Source organism: Castanea sativa, chromosome 12 (assembly GCF_040712315.1).
Source record: "Castanea sativa cultivar Marrone di Chiusa Pesio chromosome 12, ASM4071231v1".
NCBI classification, from domain to species: domain Eukaryota; kingdom Viridiplantae; phylum Streptophyta; class Magnoliopsida; order Fagales; family Fagaceae; genus Castanea; species Castanea sativa.
In genome coordinates, this window is record NC_134024.1 from 36,347,273 (window position 1) to 36,363,879 (window position 16,607).

The following is a 16,607-nucleotide window of genomic DNA, read 5'->3' on the forward strand; positions in this document are numbered from 1 at the left end:
ATACCTACCACAGTTGAAAATAAAAGATACTGTGAAAATGTTTGATATTGTGTTGTGTTTCTAGGCTTCTTTTTTGGTTTAGAAAATTTGCTAAGCCGAAATTCATTGTTTCAAGCACAATTTTCTTCAATTGGCGTATTTGTGTTTTTTTTTTTTTAAATGCACAGTTTAGAACCAGTAACAATTTACCATCTAAGATTTATTGTGAAAATATTATGAATATAACATTACTTTAAAATAAAATAATAAAATATTAGACTAGGATCCATCATTGCTAAAAATAAAAATATTGTAAAAATATCGTGAAATTTCCTTGCATTGCTATACTTATTTTATTTGGATTAGTCAGTTTTGTTGAACCAAAATTCATTGTTTTATACACAATTTTCTAGAGCTACATTTTTTTTAACACATTTTTTAATGTTTAAACACACACACACAGTTTTACACACAAATAAAAAGAGACAAAAAAGCACTTTCACCCTTTTAAGTTTGGGTTAGTTTCATTCATTCCCTAACTTAAAGTTGAAAATTTTCCACCTTTATATTTTATAAAGGAGCATATACCCCTAATATTACACCCTTAGATAAACCCTAATGAAATTTTTATGATTTCTAGAATATTCTATTGTGCAATGTATAAAATACACCCCACGAAATTTTAAAGTCCCAAAATATTTCTTCGTGTATTTTGAATTTTATGTCCCAAAAATTTTCTTTCATTATCTTGTTCTTTTTTAATTTATTTTTCTTGTTTAAAAGGGCTTTTCATATTAAAACTTAAGTTAAACATCGTATTAGTTATGCTCATAAAGTATGATAATAAAGAAAGAAGTATGGATAACAAAATCTTCATTGTAAACGATTGTAGGTATTTCATTTGATTAAGAGTTTCAATTGTAGCATATATTATCATTCATTGCAAAATTTTATATATTGTGACAATGTTTTATCAAAACTAGGTTGTTTATTGTTAGAAGATAATGACATTTATTATCATTCTTAGTATAATATTTACTGAGTAAATATTACATTTAGCAAATAGGTCATTGTTCGCAATGGGTGAGTCCATAGTGGGGTAAATCGCTGGCCTAGGGAGTGTTAAATAGCTATTCTAAATTTAAATACACAACTTTGTACTTCTTCCAAAAAAAAAATTACATCTTAATTTTCTCACTAAAATGGCAACAAGTGCCTTGCATTTGTATTCCAAAGCAGTTATCTATATAAGTTTAATTCCTACCAATGTACCATATAAGTCCCAAATGGTCTTAAATTTAAATCTAATGGAATCTCGTAGCTCCCATTTTGAATCCATCATCTGTCCAGATTCCAAGTACTCTAAAAGAACCCCAAATACTCATCAAAATAAATAAATAAAGGAACCCTAAATCCATGATGCTAAGGCAAAAAAAAAAGAAAAAAAAGTCACACACATATTTTTAGAAGTGTAATGAGAGTGGGTTCTTGTTTATTTAGCAAACAATTGTGGTTTTTTTTTTCTTCTTCTAAGTTTGGATGACAGCTTCAATAGTAATTTCTGGGTTTGGGTTTGCACAAGTCTGCCAAAGGACCATTTTTTTTCTAGGTTTGAAAGTTTTTTTTTTTATTATTATTAATTTTTCTTAGTTTTTTCTTTTGCTTCTTTCTTTTCTGGACAGTTGGCTTGCTGACTCCAACTATATAGCAATTTGATTTAATTTCTTGCATTGCTTTATTATTTTTTTTTCTTTTTCCGATAAGCAGGAGAGGGTTGATTTGATTTTGTGGATGATTGGTTTGGGTATTTGCAGTCCTATTGCTGGGATTTTTTTATGGATGATTTATGCATTTGTATATTTAAAAGGGCTTTCATTCTCTTTTGACATGCAAATAGAGTAGAGATTCTCAAACCACACCACATGGAATACATGCGTGTTAAATGGAAACTGACACACTTTTTGGAAAAATTGTTGGGTGCATAACGCACATTGATCCAGCCCACACAAGATTAGAGCTTCGGCTTGAAATACCCCTAGGTTTAAGTAGAGACAAAACTAAAGGATAGTCTGGTAAAAATATACTAGCCTCATCCCACGCGCTTCACGCATGAGATGAGGCTTTTTTTTTTTTAGTGGTAGTGGCAAAAAAAAAATCTATATTTTTTATTATATATATAATTTTTATTTTGAGAATATAATTTATAGGTGGATAAATAAATTTGAAAATCAATAGGAAAGTGATCCTATTTTTTAGGCAATGTTTTAGTGGAAGTTAGGGTTTTATTTTTATCGGATTGTCCTTTAATTTTTTCTCTACTTAAACATAAGTATGCAAGGGTATTTTAGAACAAAAACAATCCGGATTGTCCATTAATTTTGTTTTTGGATAAACGTGAGGTGTTTAACTTATTTTTCTATTTAAAAAAAAAAAAAATATATAGTTACTTTGAAGAAGTGGATTAGTGGAAGAATGTTCCTATTTTGTAGGCAATATTTTAGTACAAGTTAGACATGTATTTTTACCAAACTATCCTTTAGTTCTGTCTCTACTTAAACATAGGGGTGTAACGGTATTTTGGAATAAAAAAAAAATACGGTCCAAACAGGTGCAGCTGCTTAAATAGTAGTATAGATATATCTAACTTGCACTAAAATATTGCCTACAAAATAGGAACACTCTTCTACTAACCCACTTCTTTAAAGTAACTATACATTTTTTTTAATAGAAAAACGAGTTAAACAACCAAGCAACCCCACGTTTAGCCTAAAAAATATGGTTACTCTCCTATTGATTTTCAAATTCATTTCACAAGTTTATACTTCATGTTTATTGTACTTATCATTATTGTGTACGTTTTAAAGTCTCTATTAATAACACAAACACACACATTTTGTATCATAGGTTCATGGCAAATGCTGCTGAAAAGCAATTAGAATGTGGAACAAATAACATTGCTCCACCAACTTCTCCACCGTAGCCGGCATAATATTAATAAGTTCGCATATTCCATGTTTCAAATGTAGTGAATTATTTTACAGTTTTATCTGATGTAAATATTTTACTTTTCTACATTGATCCATCAACTTTTCATAATAGCTTTTGTAAAGGTCATCACATGCATTTTGTAAGTAGTTTTATTGTTATGATTTCATTATGCATTTTCATTATATGCACTATTTATAAGATTTATTCAATGGATCTTTTTTTCCTCCCCTATAGGTTAATACTAAATTATAGCATCATCTTCCAATTAATAACACATTGATTACTACGTAAACAAAATTAGCAAAAATAGATAGTAATTACAGAATACTAGCCTCTAAGCATGCGCCCACGCGTGTGCTCAGAGGCTCTTCTATTTTTTGGATAAGGGTTAATTTAGAGCATCTATTATAATTTGGGATTACTACATTTTTCAATCACAAAAAAAAAAAACCTAGAGGTGTGATGAGTATTATGTGTGGTAAAATTATTTTTCATTACATCCCTAGGTTTTTTTTTGTGATTGAAAAATGTAGTAATCCCAAATTATAATAGATGCTCTAAATTAACCCTTATCCAAAAAATAGAAGAGCCTCTGAGCATGCACGTGAGCGCGTGCTCAGAGGCTAGTTACTATTTAAGTGGCTGCACCTGTTTGGACCAGATTTTTTTTGGTTCCAAAATACCCCTACACCCCTAGATTTAAGTAGAGGCAGAGCTAAAAGATAGTTTGGTAACAATACATGTCTAACTTGCACTAAAATATTGCCTACAAAATAGGAACACTCTTCCATTAACCTACTTCTTCAAAGTAACTATACATTTATTTTTTAAAAAATAGAAAAATAAGTTAAACACCCCGCATTTATCCAAAAACAAATCTATATATATATATATATATATATATATATATATATAACTAAAGGAAAATTTGGATTGTTTTTGTTCTAAAATACTCTTACATTCTTATATTTAAGTAAGGACAAAACTAAAGAACAATCTGGTAAAAATATAACCCTAACTTCCACTAAAATATTGCCTAAAAAATAGGGTCATTTTCCTATTGATTTTCAAATTTATTCATTCACTTATAAATTATATTCTCAAAATAAAAATTATATATATATATAATAAAAAGCATAGATTTTTTTTTAGCTACTACCATTAAAAAAAAAAGCCTCATCTCACGCGTGAAGCGCGTGGGATGAGGCTAGTAGATTATTTAAGGGGCTTCTCTTGTTTGGACCGGATTCTTTTTGTCCAAAATATTCTTATTTCCCTAAGTTTAAGTAGAGACAAAACTAAAGAACAACAAAATAAAAATACACCTTTAACTCCTACTAAAATATTGCCTAAAAAATAGAGTCACTCTCTCACTAACCCACTTATTCAGAAACAAACTTCACATTTAAACTTTTATCTTTCTTTATTTTTTTAATTCACCGAAATATATATATTTTTTTTTGTAAACCCACGTTAAAATTTTTTTTTAAAAAAAAAATTTAGAAACTAAAAAGTTACTATTTTTTGGGGTAAAATTCAATAATTTTGCATCAATTATAATTTGAGATTACTATATTTTTTAATCACAAAAAAAATCTAGAAATGCGATAAGTGTTATGCGTTTGTACCGAATATTAAATTTAATAATTAATGCAAATTATTAAATTTTACTAAAAAAACTAGAAAAGCCTATAAGTAAACGCGTACTTAGAGGCTATATATATAATGTTTGTTTTCATTATTAAAAAAAAAAAAAGTAATAAAATACTAGTTTGTTTTGTTCATCGTCACAGTCACACTCGTACTCAGCGTCTCAAAACCAAGAAAGGAAGCAAAAAGCGATTATCTGAACTCTAGATCATCATCATGTCTCGCGGTTCTAGATCCAGCGGTTTGTTTCTTTATTTCAATTTATTTGGTTGGTTTATTGATATTTGGTCTCTCGACCCTCATTATGAAATTGAAATTCTGTCCTCAGTGTACTATGAATTGATTATCATTATTATTATTATCGTTGTGCGTGTGTTTCATGGTATGGTTTGTCTCTATTTACGTACATATAAAAAATGTTGAATTTACATACAGGGAGCAGAGGCTTCTCTTCAGATTCAGGTTTTGGTTTTGGTTATGGTTTTCGTGGTCTTTGGGCAAGAAACAGCGACACATTGGGTACTCTTCCCTTGTTATTATACACGCTCTTCAGATTACATACTTTTCCCATATATGCATGTTCATTCATACTCATCATACATACACACACTTTTTTTTTTCAATTCCTTTTCTTTTTTTTTTTTGACTTTCATCAATTATATTTTATTTATTATTTTTTTTTAATGAAGACGTGGAGGTAAATGAACTTGAAGATCTTCATCGCCGTTCTCACGAAGCTGAGGGTCAGTGTTATTGTTGTTGTTGGTTCATTGGTTTGTTAATCATCAGTGCCAAAATCAAATTATGGAATTATTTATATTTGTTGTATTGGCTTCAATTTTGATGTTATAGCCTCAGGAGACCAGAAGCCTCTACGATTTGTAAAACTTACCGGTGCTGCTACTGAAGCTGCTGCAAAGGAAGGCAAGCCATTGGGTAAGTTTTGCCATTTCCTTGTTGCTCTTTATGCTCTTCAGACCATCCACTTTATCATCTACATATCTATATAAATACACTTTTTCTATGATTTTCTCAATTCCTTTGTTTTGAACCGTGGGAAAAAGCTATGTATCTTCTAAAATTTTACTACAGTTTAATATTATATTAGTGGTATCCTCTCATCCGCTGCATCATGTTTTTTCTCTTGTGGACAGCTTATGTTGACCTTCATGAGATTAGACTAATGTTTATACCTCCAAACCCTCATATGTGCGACAAAATTAATAACAATATCCTTGAGGTATGTTTTTCCTCTTTCTATGGCCCAGTTTTTAAGTACAGTCATAGTTAGGTGACAACATTTTCATCATTCTAGTCTAGGCTCAACATATATAGTTGGGTTATGTTTGTTTTCAAAGCTCATCCTTGACTCTTTCTATTACCATTCTCAACTTTCAGTTTAGACTTCTAAAATGTTTGCTCAATTGTTGAACTTGGCTTTGGCCAACATCCTTGTAGTTGTATCTCAATTGTACCTTATGATGTTTTGAATAGAGACATCTAGGGTTCAAATCCCTTTTTCCTCAACTATCAAATTATAAGGCTTGACTCGATTTTATTTGTGTAAGCACATTCTTACTGTGAAACCTTTGCAAATATGTTTTGTTGGTGATGACTGCTTTTCTCCTACTACCTTTTTTGTCAAATGCTTGCAAATGTTTGGTTTGGTGATGTCTTTTTTTCTACTAATCCTATGTTGGTTGATCTTGCATTTGACTGTAATGCAGTTAGTCAGCAGATTGGGGGAGGATTATGAAGACAAGGACTATTTTGAATACTTGCGAGCCCACTATTGTGGATTAAACAAAGGTGACTAACCTTGATGGCCAATGTCTAACTTTTATCATGTATCTAGAAGATTTTCTTTCAACAATTGTGCTACTAGAACTCTTGGTTTAACCGTGTTAAGACAATCACTTTTCATTGATTACTCTTCTTCATAGATAGATAAATATAATACGTGATGATCATTATTTTTTTTTTAAAATTTTTTTGATTGGTCACTCTTAGGGATTCATCTTTCTAATGTTACCTTCAAATTCTATTATACTGCACTATTATTATTATATTCTTTTTTGTTGGTTTTCATTACATTTATTTATGTTTTAAAATATAAAAGACCCATGTGCTTTTCATAAAATGATTTGTCTTCATAAATGATACAATTCTCTATTTATTTATTTTGTTGTATTGGCTTCAATTTTATAGGGAGCAGAGGGGAGAAGCAAATGAGTTAGTGTCGCCATTTCCTTGTTACTCTAGATGCTCTTCAGTCTTCACAAACTTTACTGTGTACATACACACACACACACAGACACTTGCATCTCAACTATTTTTGTTCTCAATTCCTTGTTTCTTTTTGAGCTGTGGGCAAAGTTGTGTATCCTTTATGATTTTATGTTTAATCCATGTTTAGTAATTTTAAAAGTGGTATTGAATGCATCCTTGGCAAGTCTGTCTTGCTCAAGTTATGTTTTGTTTTCTTGGGTGGACAGCAATTGATGAAAACATGCAGACAAAACAACAATATCTTGCTCGCAATTCTAACCATGGCCTTTTGGATATGCATGACCTCATGTTTGCAATTATATGACTGATGCTATGCAAAAGGTATCATTGGTTACCTCATACTAGCAAATATTCTCTCACTTTGAGCCATTCACCTCATTATCAACGGTGTCTTTAGTTTGCAGTCATAGTCAGGTAATGATTTTGCATCATTCTTTATACCAATTCGTAACATAGTTTGGTTGAGTGATTGTTTCATCTTTATGAGAATCACATAATCAAATCCATTGCCCCTTCCCAACTTTCAACCTAGCTTCTTTGTGTACACACATTCGTATTGTTCAAATGTTTGATATTTTTATATACTTTAAAGCGAGCAAATATTTGGTGATGACTTCTTTTCTCTTCCTCCTGTGGTAATGAATCTCATATTTTACTATAATGCAGTTTATGAGACAAGTTGGGAAGGAGTATAACTGCAAAGAATGTCATGAACTCTAATGAGCCAAGTATTGTGGATAAAGTTGTCTGACATTCCATGATGCAGCGGATGACAATACTCATCAAAATAAATAAATAAAGGAACCCTAAATCCATGATGCTAAGGCAAAACAAAAAAAGAAAAAAAAGTCACACACATATTTTAATGAAATATGATGAGAGTGGGTCCCCGTTGAACACAAAAGAGAAGCCTATAATTAGAATGCAAAATTTTTATGAAAAATTTTAATGAAATTTTCTACTAAGAATTTAAGAACATACCTTCAATGAATTGTTTGGGTCTTAAATTCCTTTGCATTTACTTCAATTCCACCCTTTCTTCCCTATACAGAAAATAGAGAATCAACTTTGTTAGAAAATAGTTGCAAAATGTGAAGTTAAATGAGAAAGAAAAAAAAATGTACCAACTGCTCATGTGAGGATTCTGTCAACAAATTTTTTGGTTCTTATAGTTTCTTAAATTCCTTTGCATTTACTTCAACTTCACCATCTCATCACTATACAGAAAATAGAGAATCAATTGTGTTAGAATATAATTGCAAAATACAAAGTAAAATGAGAAGGAAAAAAAAAAAAAAAACCAAGCGTTCATATGATGACTCTGTAAGCAATTGCTATATACGTAAAGTTTGAAAGAGAAAAATAATATTGGGGAAGTTATCTTTAAAGATAAAATTGTGGAGGAAGCTGCTTCTAAATAATAGGCAAACTTTTAGGAATAAAAATACCTAAAACATTTTTTTTTAATGTAAAACCGTGTTGGTCATTAGGCTATAAGTAGAGGATTCTAAAATCCTAAAATTTAGAATTTATTTTGCTTGAAATTGTAAAATAAATAAATAAAATTGTGGTTCTATTTTGTAGGCAATGTTTTAGTAAAAGTTAGAAGTTCATTTTTACCAAACTATCATTTAATTCTGTCTCTACTTAAACCTAGGGGTGTAGGAGTATTTTGGAACAAAAAAAAAAATTTACTCCAAACAGGTGCAGCAGCTTAAATAGTAGTATAGATATAGATAGACTAGAGTTGGTGTCATGTGCAAGATGCTTACATATGTCATTAAAAATGTATATATAAACTTTAAATATATTAACTGAAATAATTAAGAGAAAATGTCTCTACTTAATTTTTGTAATAAATTTGACAAAAATGTTATATTATTTTTAATTAAGATATATTTGAAATGTTTTAAATATTATTATCTATTCTACATATATATCTATATCTATATTTATCTGTATATATTAAAAGGATTTAAAAAATTAGTTATTTTTTTTATCAAAAATACCCCTAAATTAATTAACCAACAATTTAAAAATAAGGTTAAAATAGTAAATTGGCAAAAGAAAGTTAGTTATTGATTTTTTTACTGTAAAAAATTCCCCTACCTAAAACTTAAAAATGGGGTTAAAATAGTAAATTGACAAAAATAATAAATTTCTACATCTACGTTGAAATGTCTTTCTACTTTTAATAAACTCCTACTTTTACGTTGATTTAAATTCCTACACCTACTCACTAACTCGTTACAAAATATGATCACTCTTTTGTTAGTTTTAAAACTCTTCAAATCTAATCTAAAAAAAAAAAAAAAAAACTCTTCCAATCTGCAAAACTTACCCCGTGTATTCGTCACATCCTTAGATTTTTTATTTTTTTTGTAATTGGAAAAAGTAAAAATTTCAAATTATAATAAATGCAAATTATTAATCTTTACCCAAAATATATCTATTTATATATTTTTTTTGAGAGAGAGTTTCAACCTATGACGTCTGCTCCTGATGATAGCTCTTTATCATCAAACCAAGACACCAATCAGTTTTTAGTATATGCAGAGATTGAACTCCAGATCTCTTATTCAACTACCAGAGACGTTTGACTTTTTGTTGACCATTCTTCATTGTGTCACATGACTATATAAATTTGTAACAAATTTACATTTTAAAATACCAAAAAATTGCATCTTTTCATCTGATGAATTAAGCAAACTGTTTCAATACAATTTTGCAAGCGTTACTTAGTCACATCACTTTATTTCTCTTGAAAAAAACATGAAAAAATAAACACATCGTTTTTCTAGGTACCCTTACTTATATCTTTTTAACTATCTTTTTGTATTTTCACATTCACTTCTTATTTCTCCTGATTTCTTTTTTGCAGAGGAGTGTAGAAATTAGAACACAACATTATTGGCACTATATACCCTTGATGAAAAGGTTAAAAAATGATTCGATCAATCATGATTAAGAAATTGCTCTAAGTATTGATCATAGTGTTATACCATTTGATTACAGACTTTTTGCCTTAAACTTTGTGTGCCAAAGTTATGTAACATATTGTTATTTGTTATTAATAACATGTATAATTCTTATCTATTTGAAGATTGAATGGATTTTTTTTTTAATTTTCAAGAATCTTTAATGGCTGTTTTCATTTCCTCATCTTTGCACCATTGAATCTGTAACTGTCAAGAATCTTTAATGGTTTTTTTATTATTTAAAATATTTGATTTTGCAATTTATTTCCTTATTAAACACAGTACGATATGGCTGATGTGATCCAATGAATGCAAAAGTATTTGCTATTTTTAGGACATAGTAGCTGATACAATTTAATAATTTCTCATAGTCATTTAAAGTTCATTGCCTGAAATGCTAATAGCCATCTTCTCTTAGTCAAGAACAATTAGCCAAGTTCAGTAAGTTTGCCACCAACTTTGACTACAACATCATGGCATTACAGGTAACTCACTTAATTCCAATTAGTAAACACACTATTTTGATTTAGTGAGGGAATTCATAACATTGATAAAATGAATGTAATAGCGAGTGATTTGTATATGGACACATTAATGAATGTGTGTAGTGGACATGAGTGGAATCAATGGCACATTACTATTTGGCAATTTGGTCTTTCGTGGCACATTACTGTTTGACATGGCAGCTTGTGAATGACATGTAGCAAACGAAGAAAGAAAGTTGTTTAATATGACTGTGACCTCTTCGCGACCTGCCATGTCGCAACCATGTCTTTTGCATAGCATCAATCAGATAATTGCAAACATGATACTAGCCAAAAAACATACGATAAATACTAGATCTTAATAAACACTTAATATAGTTTATTTAATATTTTTATTATTTTTATATATAATAAATACTAAATCTTTCTTTTGCTTTAGACAAATTTGTGTGAAATTTTAATTCCAAAGTTTAGTCTATAGTCCCTAAATAATTTCTTTTGGTTTAAATTGTTTCTTATCCTCAAATGTCAAAATGTGAGAAAAAAGCAAAAATCCTAAGTGCCTGTTTGATACGTGTGTTTAAACAATAGATTTCAATTTTTTAAAAAATACGTGTGGGTGAAAAAATGTGTGAAAATAGGTATAATATTGTTTAAAAACTAAAAACATGTGTTTAAACACATGTGCCAAACATGTCCGAAATAATTTTTGCAATAAAGGAAATATTTTTTTGGAAGTTACCTGTTCAATAGTCGGCAAAACTTAGGGTCTGTTCGGTTGGAGGAGTGGAAAAGTGGAAGGATGAAAAATATTTAGTTTTTCCTCTTGTGTATCTGGTTGGAGGGGTGGAAAAGTGGGAGGGTGAAAAATGTAATTTATTTAAATTGACTATTATACCCTTGTTACATAATATGTAAGAAATAGATTTATTTGTACTCAGTACATAATATAAAATTTATCACATCATATATATAAATTATTATTATTATTATTTTTATTATTATAATGTAAAAATTAGATTAGGTCATGTTGAAAAAAAAATGTTCATGTAATATTGAAAAAAAAAAAAAACAACAAAGTTCAATAATGTTGAAGAAAAAAAATAAGAAAAGAAAAGAACAACGTTCAGTAACGTTGAAGAAGAAAAAAAAAAAAAAAAAAAACAACGTTCAATAATGTTGAAAAAAAGAAGAAGAAAAAGAAGAAAGGAACATTCAGGTGGGATTGGGGCTTTTTAAGTGTTTAGTAAAAGCCCCCATCCCAAAGTTTTCTCCCCCACCATTTTCCTCCCAATTTGGGAGGAAAATATTTGTGAGCTCGGAAGAAAAATTTTCCTCATAGTTTTCCATCCTCCTTTTGTTTTCTCTCCAAATGAACAGTGGAAAATGTTTATTTTCCTCATTTTGTTTTTCATCCTCCCTATTTTCACTCCAAATAGACGAAACCTTACGGTCCGTTTAGTTAGAAAAGTGAAAAAGTGGAACGATAGAAAAGTGGGAGGAAAGAAAATAATTTTATTTTCTTTCCTTTTTGTTTGGTTGAGAGTGGAAAAATAGAAAGATGAAAAAAATAAGTTTATATAAATTTACTCATATACCTTTATTGAAGAATGATACTTAATTAAAACAAAAAAAAGGACAAATAATCACAAAAAAAGAGCAACAAGGCAACAGCCCAAAAAAGAAGAAGAGGCAACTGCCCAGAAGAATAAGAAGAAAAGAAAAAGAAAAAAAAGGCAACCTACTGCCAGTAAAAAAAAAAAAAAAAAAAAAAAACAACTTAAAAAATATGCACATAGATATTTTTGTTAATTAAAATAAAATTTATCCTTATTCAATTTTCCCAAAAACTTTTTAACAGGTCTAAAGAAAAAACACATGGCCCACTTTTTATTTTCCTTCGTCCCACCCAACAAAACCCATTTATAGTTTTCCTCCCCGTTTTTTGTTAAAAATTTTCCATCCCACCTATTTCAACACCAAAGACACCCGACTCACATAGTCATCTCCTTCCTCTTCTTCTTCGTCTTAGTCTAGGGAGTCGCTTCCTCCATTTTTTTTTTCTGCCACATTATTTTCTGCTGGTTCAAATGATCCAGGTGCCTAGCACGGAATAGCATTCACAATTACTCTTCTCTTCTCTTCTGTGTTCGGCCAAATAGGTTCGTGTTTTTTCTATATTTCTCTCTGCTTCACTTTTTGCCTTTCTCCAAATCTTGGTTTAGATACTCTACTTCTACTATATTGTCAAAAATCTTGCTCCTGAATGATATGAATTTGGATTGGGAAAAGTACTAATTTTTGTTAATATTTTGGTTTTGTTTCTGGTTATGGGTATTATATTTGTGATTTCATTGCTGGGTTTTGCCTGATTTTTTGTTTGGGATTCTCTTTTTTGAGTTGTTGTTAGAGAGGTATCTGATATTGGATCCTTTTTATTATTCGTGTGCAGTGAGCTAAAATGTATCTGCAGTTTTATATAAACGAGAATGGTGACAAAGTCTATACCACTAAGGTACGGCATTGGGGTTCATCATGAAGCACTCTGTTATACTTAATGTGAAGTTATTGCATATGTAGACTATGTGGTCTGCACTTCAGAAATATAAATTTGATGCTTTTGAAAGAATTAAATGTATTTCTTGTTGTCGCTATTCTGGTTCACATTAAGGAATGGTGTTTTTATATATTTTGTTGAGAGCTAGTTTTGAGTTTAACACTATTAAAACTTTTAGATTTAAAATGGGTCACTAAGTGTCAAATGGAATGAAGTTGATGGAATAGCGAAGTACTTGTGCGACCTTGCATTTGTGTTTCAGAAGTAAATTAAGTTATATGCATTAGATGGAAATTAGAAGAGGGGTTTTATCTAGAGCTCCTCGCAATAATAAATTGGATTGAGTGGGGGTGTTAGAACCAGATTTTATTGTAATTTTTGTTAAAGAATCAATTTAGTTCGAAAATAGTTATGCTTTTATTGGAGTGAGTGGTATTAACATACATGTGAATATTAATTATTGCAGCAAGGCATGAGTGTATCTATTGGTGCGTCTATTGGTATTAAGCTCTGATGTGTCAATACCCATAAATGAAATTCTGGATTAGATTTGCTGACAGGTTATATTAGGGATATGTTTCAATATATCCAGTTTGAGCTATGAACTCTTTACTGACTTTTTAGGTGCCAATTATAGGTTTCATTAGCTTTAAGATAAATACGTAAATGAAGGGTCTCAACTGACACATTAATTTTTGGGTTCATAACCATTTTTTCTATGTATCACAAGTTGGTAATGATAGAAAGGATATAGTTGAAATATTAATTGTAAAGAGTTGGGTGGATGGTGAGGTTGTGGATTCAAGACCCATTGGGTGCTTGTGTAATTATCAATAACAGGTAGATGTATTACTTTGCTAAATAGGCTTCTTATTTTTTATTGCCTTTGCTAAAGTAAAAAAATATTCTGAGATTATATAGTCCCATGATCCTATAATTTTCATGAGCACCTGGTAACGTTTGTTGAATACATAAAGATAGGATCTAAAATTTATTTGGTATTAACTTGTAAGATTAGATCATTCTATAAGAGTGGCTGAATGCTGAAATTGGCTCAGTTTGGTAACTTGAATTAGTTGTGAATTTTTCAGTTTTTGAATTTGTTACTTAGGGCACCATGGAACCAGTTGATTTTATTTGATTTGACATAATTCTTTTGTTTCACTGATAAATTTTAACATTTATTACATGAAAATATTTAATTACACCACCTATGTTGATGCTAAACATTAATGGACATTAAGTTTTCTTGGGGATTAAATATTTTTATATTGATGCAAAAACTTCACCCTGTATGAATTCTACATAAAAATTAGGTGCAGAATGTAGTCTCCTGTTGATCTTCTGGTTTTGCTGAAGTACATTCCAAACAACATGTGCAAAATTGCAACTTTGTATCCGTAAAGGGCTCAATATTTTATTCTCCAAGCAGAAAGAATCACTACTGGGACTGGCAACAAAATCTGCTCATCCAGGTAATATAGTTAAAATAATTTGACTGTGCTTGACCATTCAAGTGTAAAAGTTTGCTTGAAACTAAATTATGCAGTCTTTGGTTTTACTTTGTTGTTTCTTGATAACCTTATGATAGGAGACTTCTGATACATGTATAAAGATCAATATGAACTATAAAAGAAAATTGTAAAGATTATATGTAAATAAAAATGGACTAATGAAAGCACTTACATAGTCATTGTTTAATGTCTGTACTTGTAGCCGCTAGGGACTCTCTTAAGACTTGCTTAGAAGCAGCTAATGCTATAGGTTGCTAATGTTTGCTGCTTAATTTGTCTGTATAGTTATATTTTTGTGTGTTAACTTGTTCTGTCTAATTGTTTGAATGGTTGCAGTCATTGCATTGCTTGGATTTTTTTTAATCCTATGGCTCTTGAGCCCATGACCTCACACTCCATCACATTGTTGAGGAAGTGACAATTGAGTTTGAGCTCACTGTCCCATTGCTGGGACTTTGTTTATAGGCTTTTAATACTATTGCTTTGGTCACTTCATTTAATTATAGATTTTGTTATCTACTTAAATTACAACTTGGCTGCAATATGGTTGTTGAATATGTTGTCCAGATGTTTTTGCGAGTTAAGTCTACATGAGAAATTGGTGGTGTCAGTTTAATCTACTTTTTTACTTGCATCATGTAGTTGCATATTTCTGTGTGATGGGTATCAATGCGTAAATAGATTATTGCTATGAAGAAATGATCTTTGTGGTTAGCTATTTGGCTGGACATCCCGCTGCTTTGTACATTGAGCACCTCATCCTGCTGGACTATGGCACTTAATGTCTCAGTGTTCACGGTTCTAATTTTTGACCAAGTTGTCACATATAGTTTGTTAGAGGAAATAGAGGGGGAAACAAAGGAAGAAAAGAAAAGAGAATCTATCAAGTCTTGCCTCCCCCTCTCCACCACAAAAAAAGAAGAAACTATTACAAGTTTCTAATCATGAATAGTTAAGGGAACACCAAATTCTCCTTTTGGAGCTTCATCTGCTGTATAGATAGATGGAGTTGGTATAGAAAATCCTTCTATGTGAGGTTCAACATGGTGAATTTAGGTAGACTGATGATTATGTAGACATAGGGTGACTGTTGAAAGAAGAAAGCTTGCATATGCTCCCCTTTTTATTGAATGTTCCCATATCTCTCCGAACTCCCTTTTCCTGTCTCATGTTTTTGTTTGTTTTTTGTTTTGATTTGTTAATATATGACATGTCTTGCGGTTTCTTTCATCATAAGTGCCTTTAATCTGCCTCTGTCTCCACTTACTTGTTTCAGCCCGCTTCTCCCCTGATGATAAATACTCAAGGCAAAGAATTCTTTTGAAGAAGCGATTTGGATTGTTGCCAACCCAGCAGCCACCCCCAAAGTATTGAACTAATGTGGAGTTCAATTGATACTGTCTTGTTCTAGAGTATCTGGATTTGAAGTTTCATGCTAAATAGTGTTCTATTTGTCGTGATGTAGTAATTGTCTGATAACTGTGATATGTTAGGCCTTTAAATGCCCAGTGAATTTGAAAACTTACATTCCAGACATTGAATGAACTCAGAGAGAGATGTTGGTTTTACTTTTGAGATATTGTGTGGAATGTGAGCAAGGCTTTGAGGAATCAGAGGGTCTTGCGGTATTATTAAGAATTGAATTTGCGCGACTCTTTAGTCACAAGGTGTATTTAGTTGGACTAAAGCTCTCTAGGCTCACGCAAATTAGAGGCCATAAAAATCCTTAACCTTACATATATTTTTTTGAAAAGAAATAGCCCCACAGATCGCGCTCTAGAAGAATATGTCTATTATCAAAGGTTTTGTTCAAATTATACTTATGTAATATTTAGTAATTTTACACAGCTTAATAACTTTTTAATTGGATGTGTATTTTTCTAAATTATTTGTTGGATTATATCTTCCTAAAATCTCCATACTTACAAAATTTTATGATAAAAAATGCTTAGTTTTTATCATTAATAAAGTATTAAAATTTTAAAGCGGGGTTTTGAGGGTGATTTGGGCTCACAAGACTGGGCTCTTGCCTCTTTAAATATGTAGTTCATTTTGTGGGTGGGTTGGTGGATAAGTTTGCAGTCGGGCTATTAGGATTTTTAAGACAGAATACCATTCCAATTTTTTTTCCCTCGATTTATTCATGGCACTGACGACCTCCTGACCA

The 16,607-nt window shown here is 30.6% G+C and overlaps 1 protein-coding gene across 1 annotated transcript; it reads left to right on the forward strand.

Moving 5' to 3' along the window:
• The first annotated feature begins 12,327 nt into the window (after positions 1 to 12,327).
• Positions 12,328 to 16,008, forward strand: LOC142618981 (H/ACA ribonucleoprotein complex subunit 3-like protein). The gene is made up of 4 exons (XM_075792054.1): positions 12,328 to 12,531; positions 12,822 to 12,884; positions 14,359 to 14,401; positions 15,717 to 16,008. The coding sequence occupies exons 2-4, from the start codon at positions 12,831 to 12,833 to the stop codon at positions 15,812 to 15,814; spliced, it is 195 nt and encodes a 64-aa protein (XP_075648169.1). The 5' UTR covers positions 12,328 to 12,531; positions 12,822 to 12,830; the 3' UTR covers positions 15,815 to 16,008.
• Positions 16,009 to 16,607: the final 599 nt, after the last annotated feature.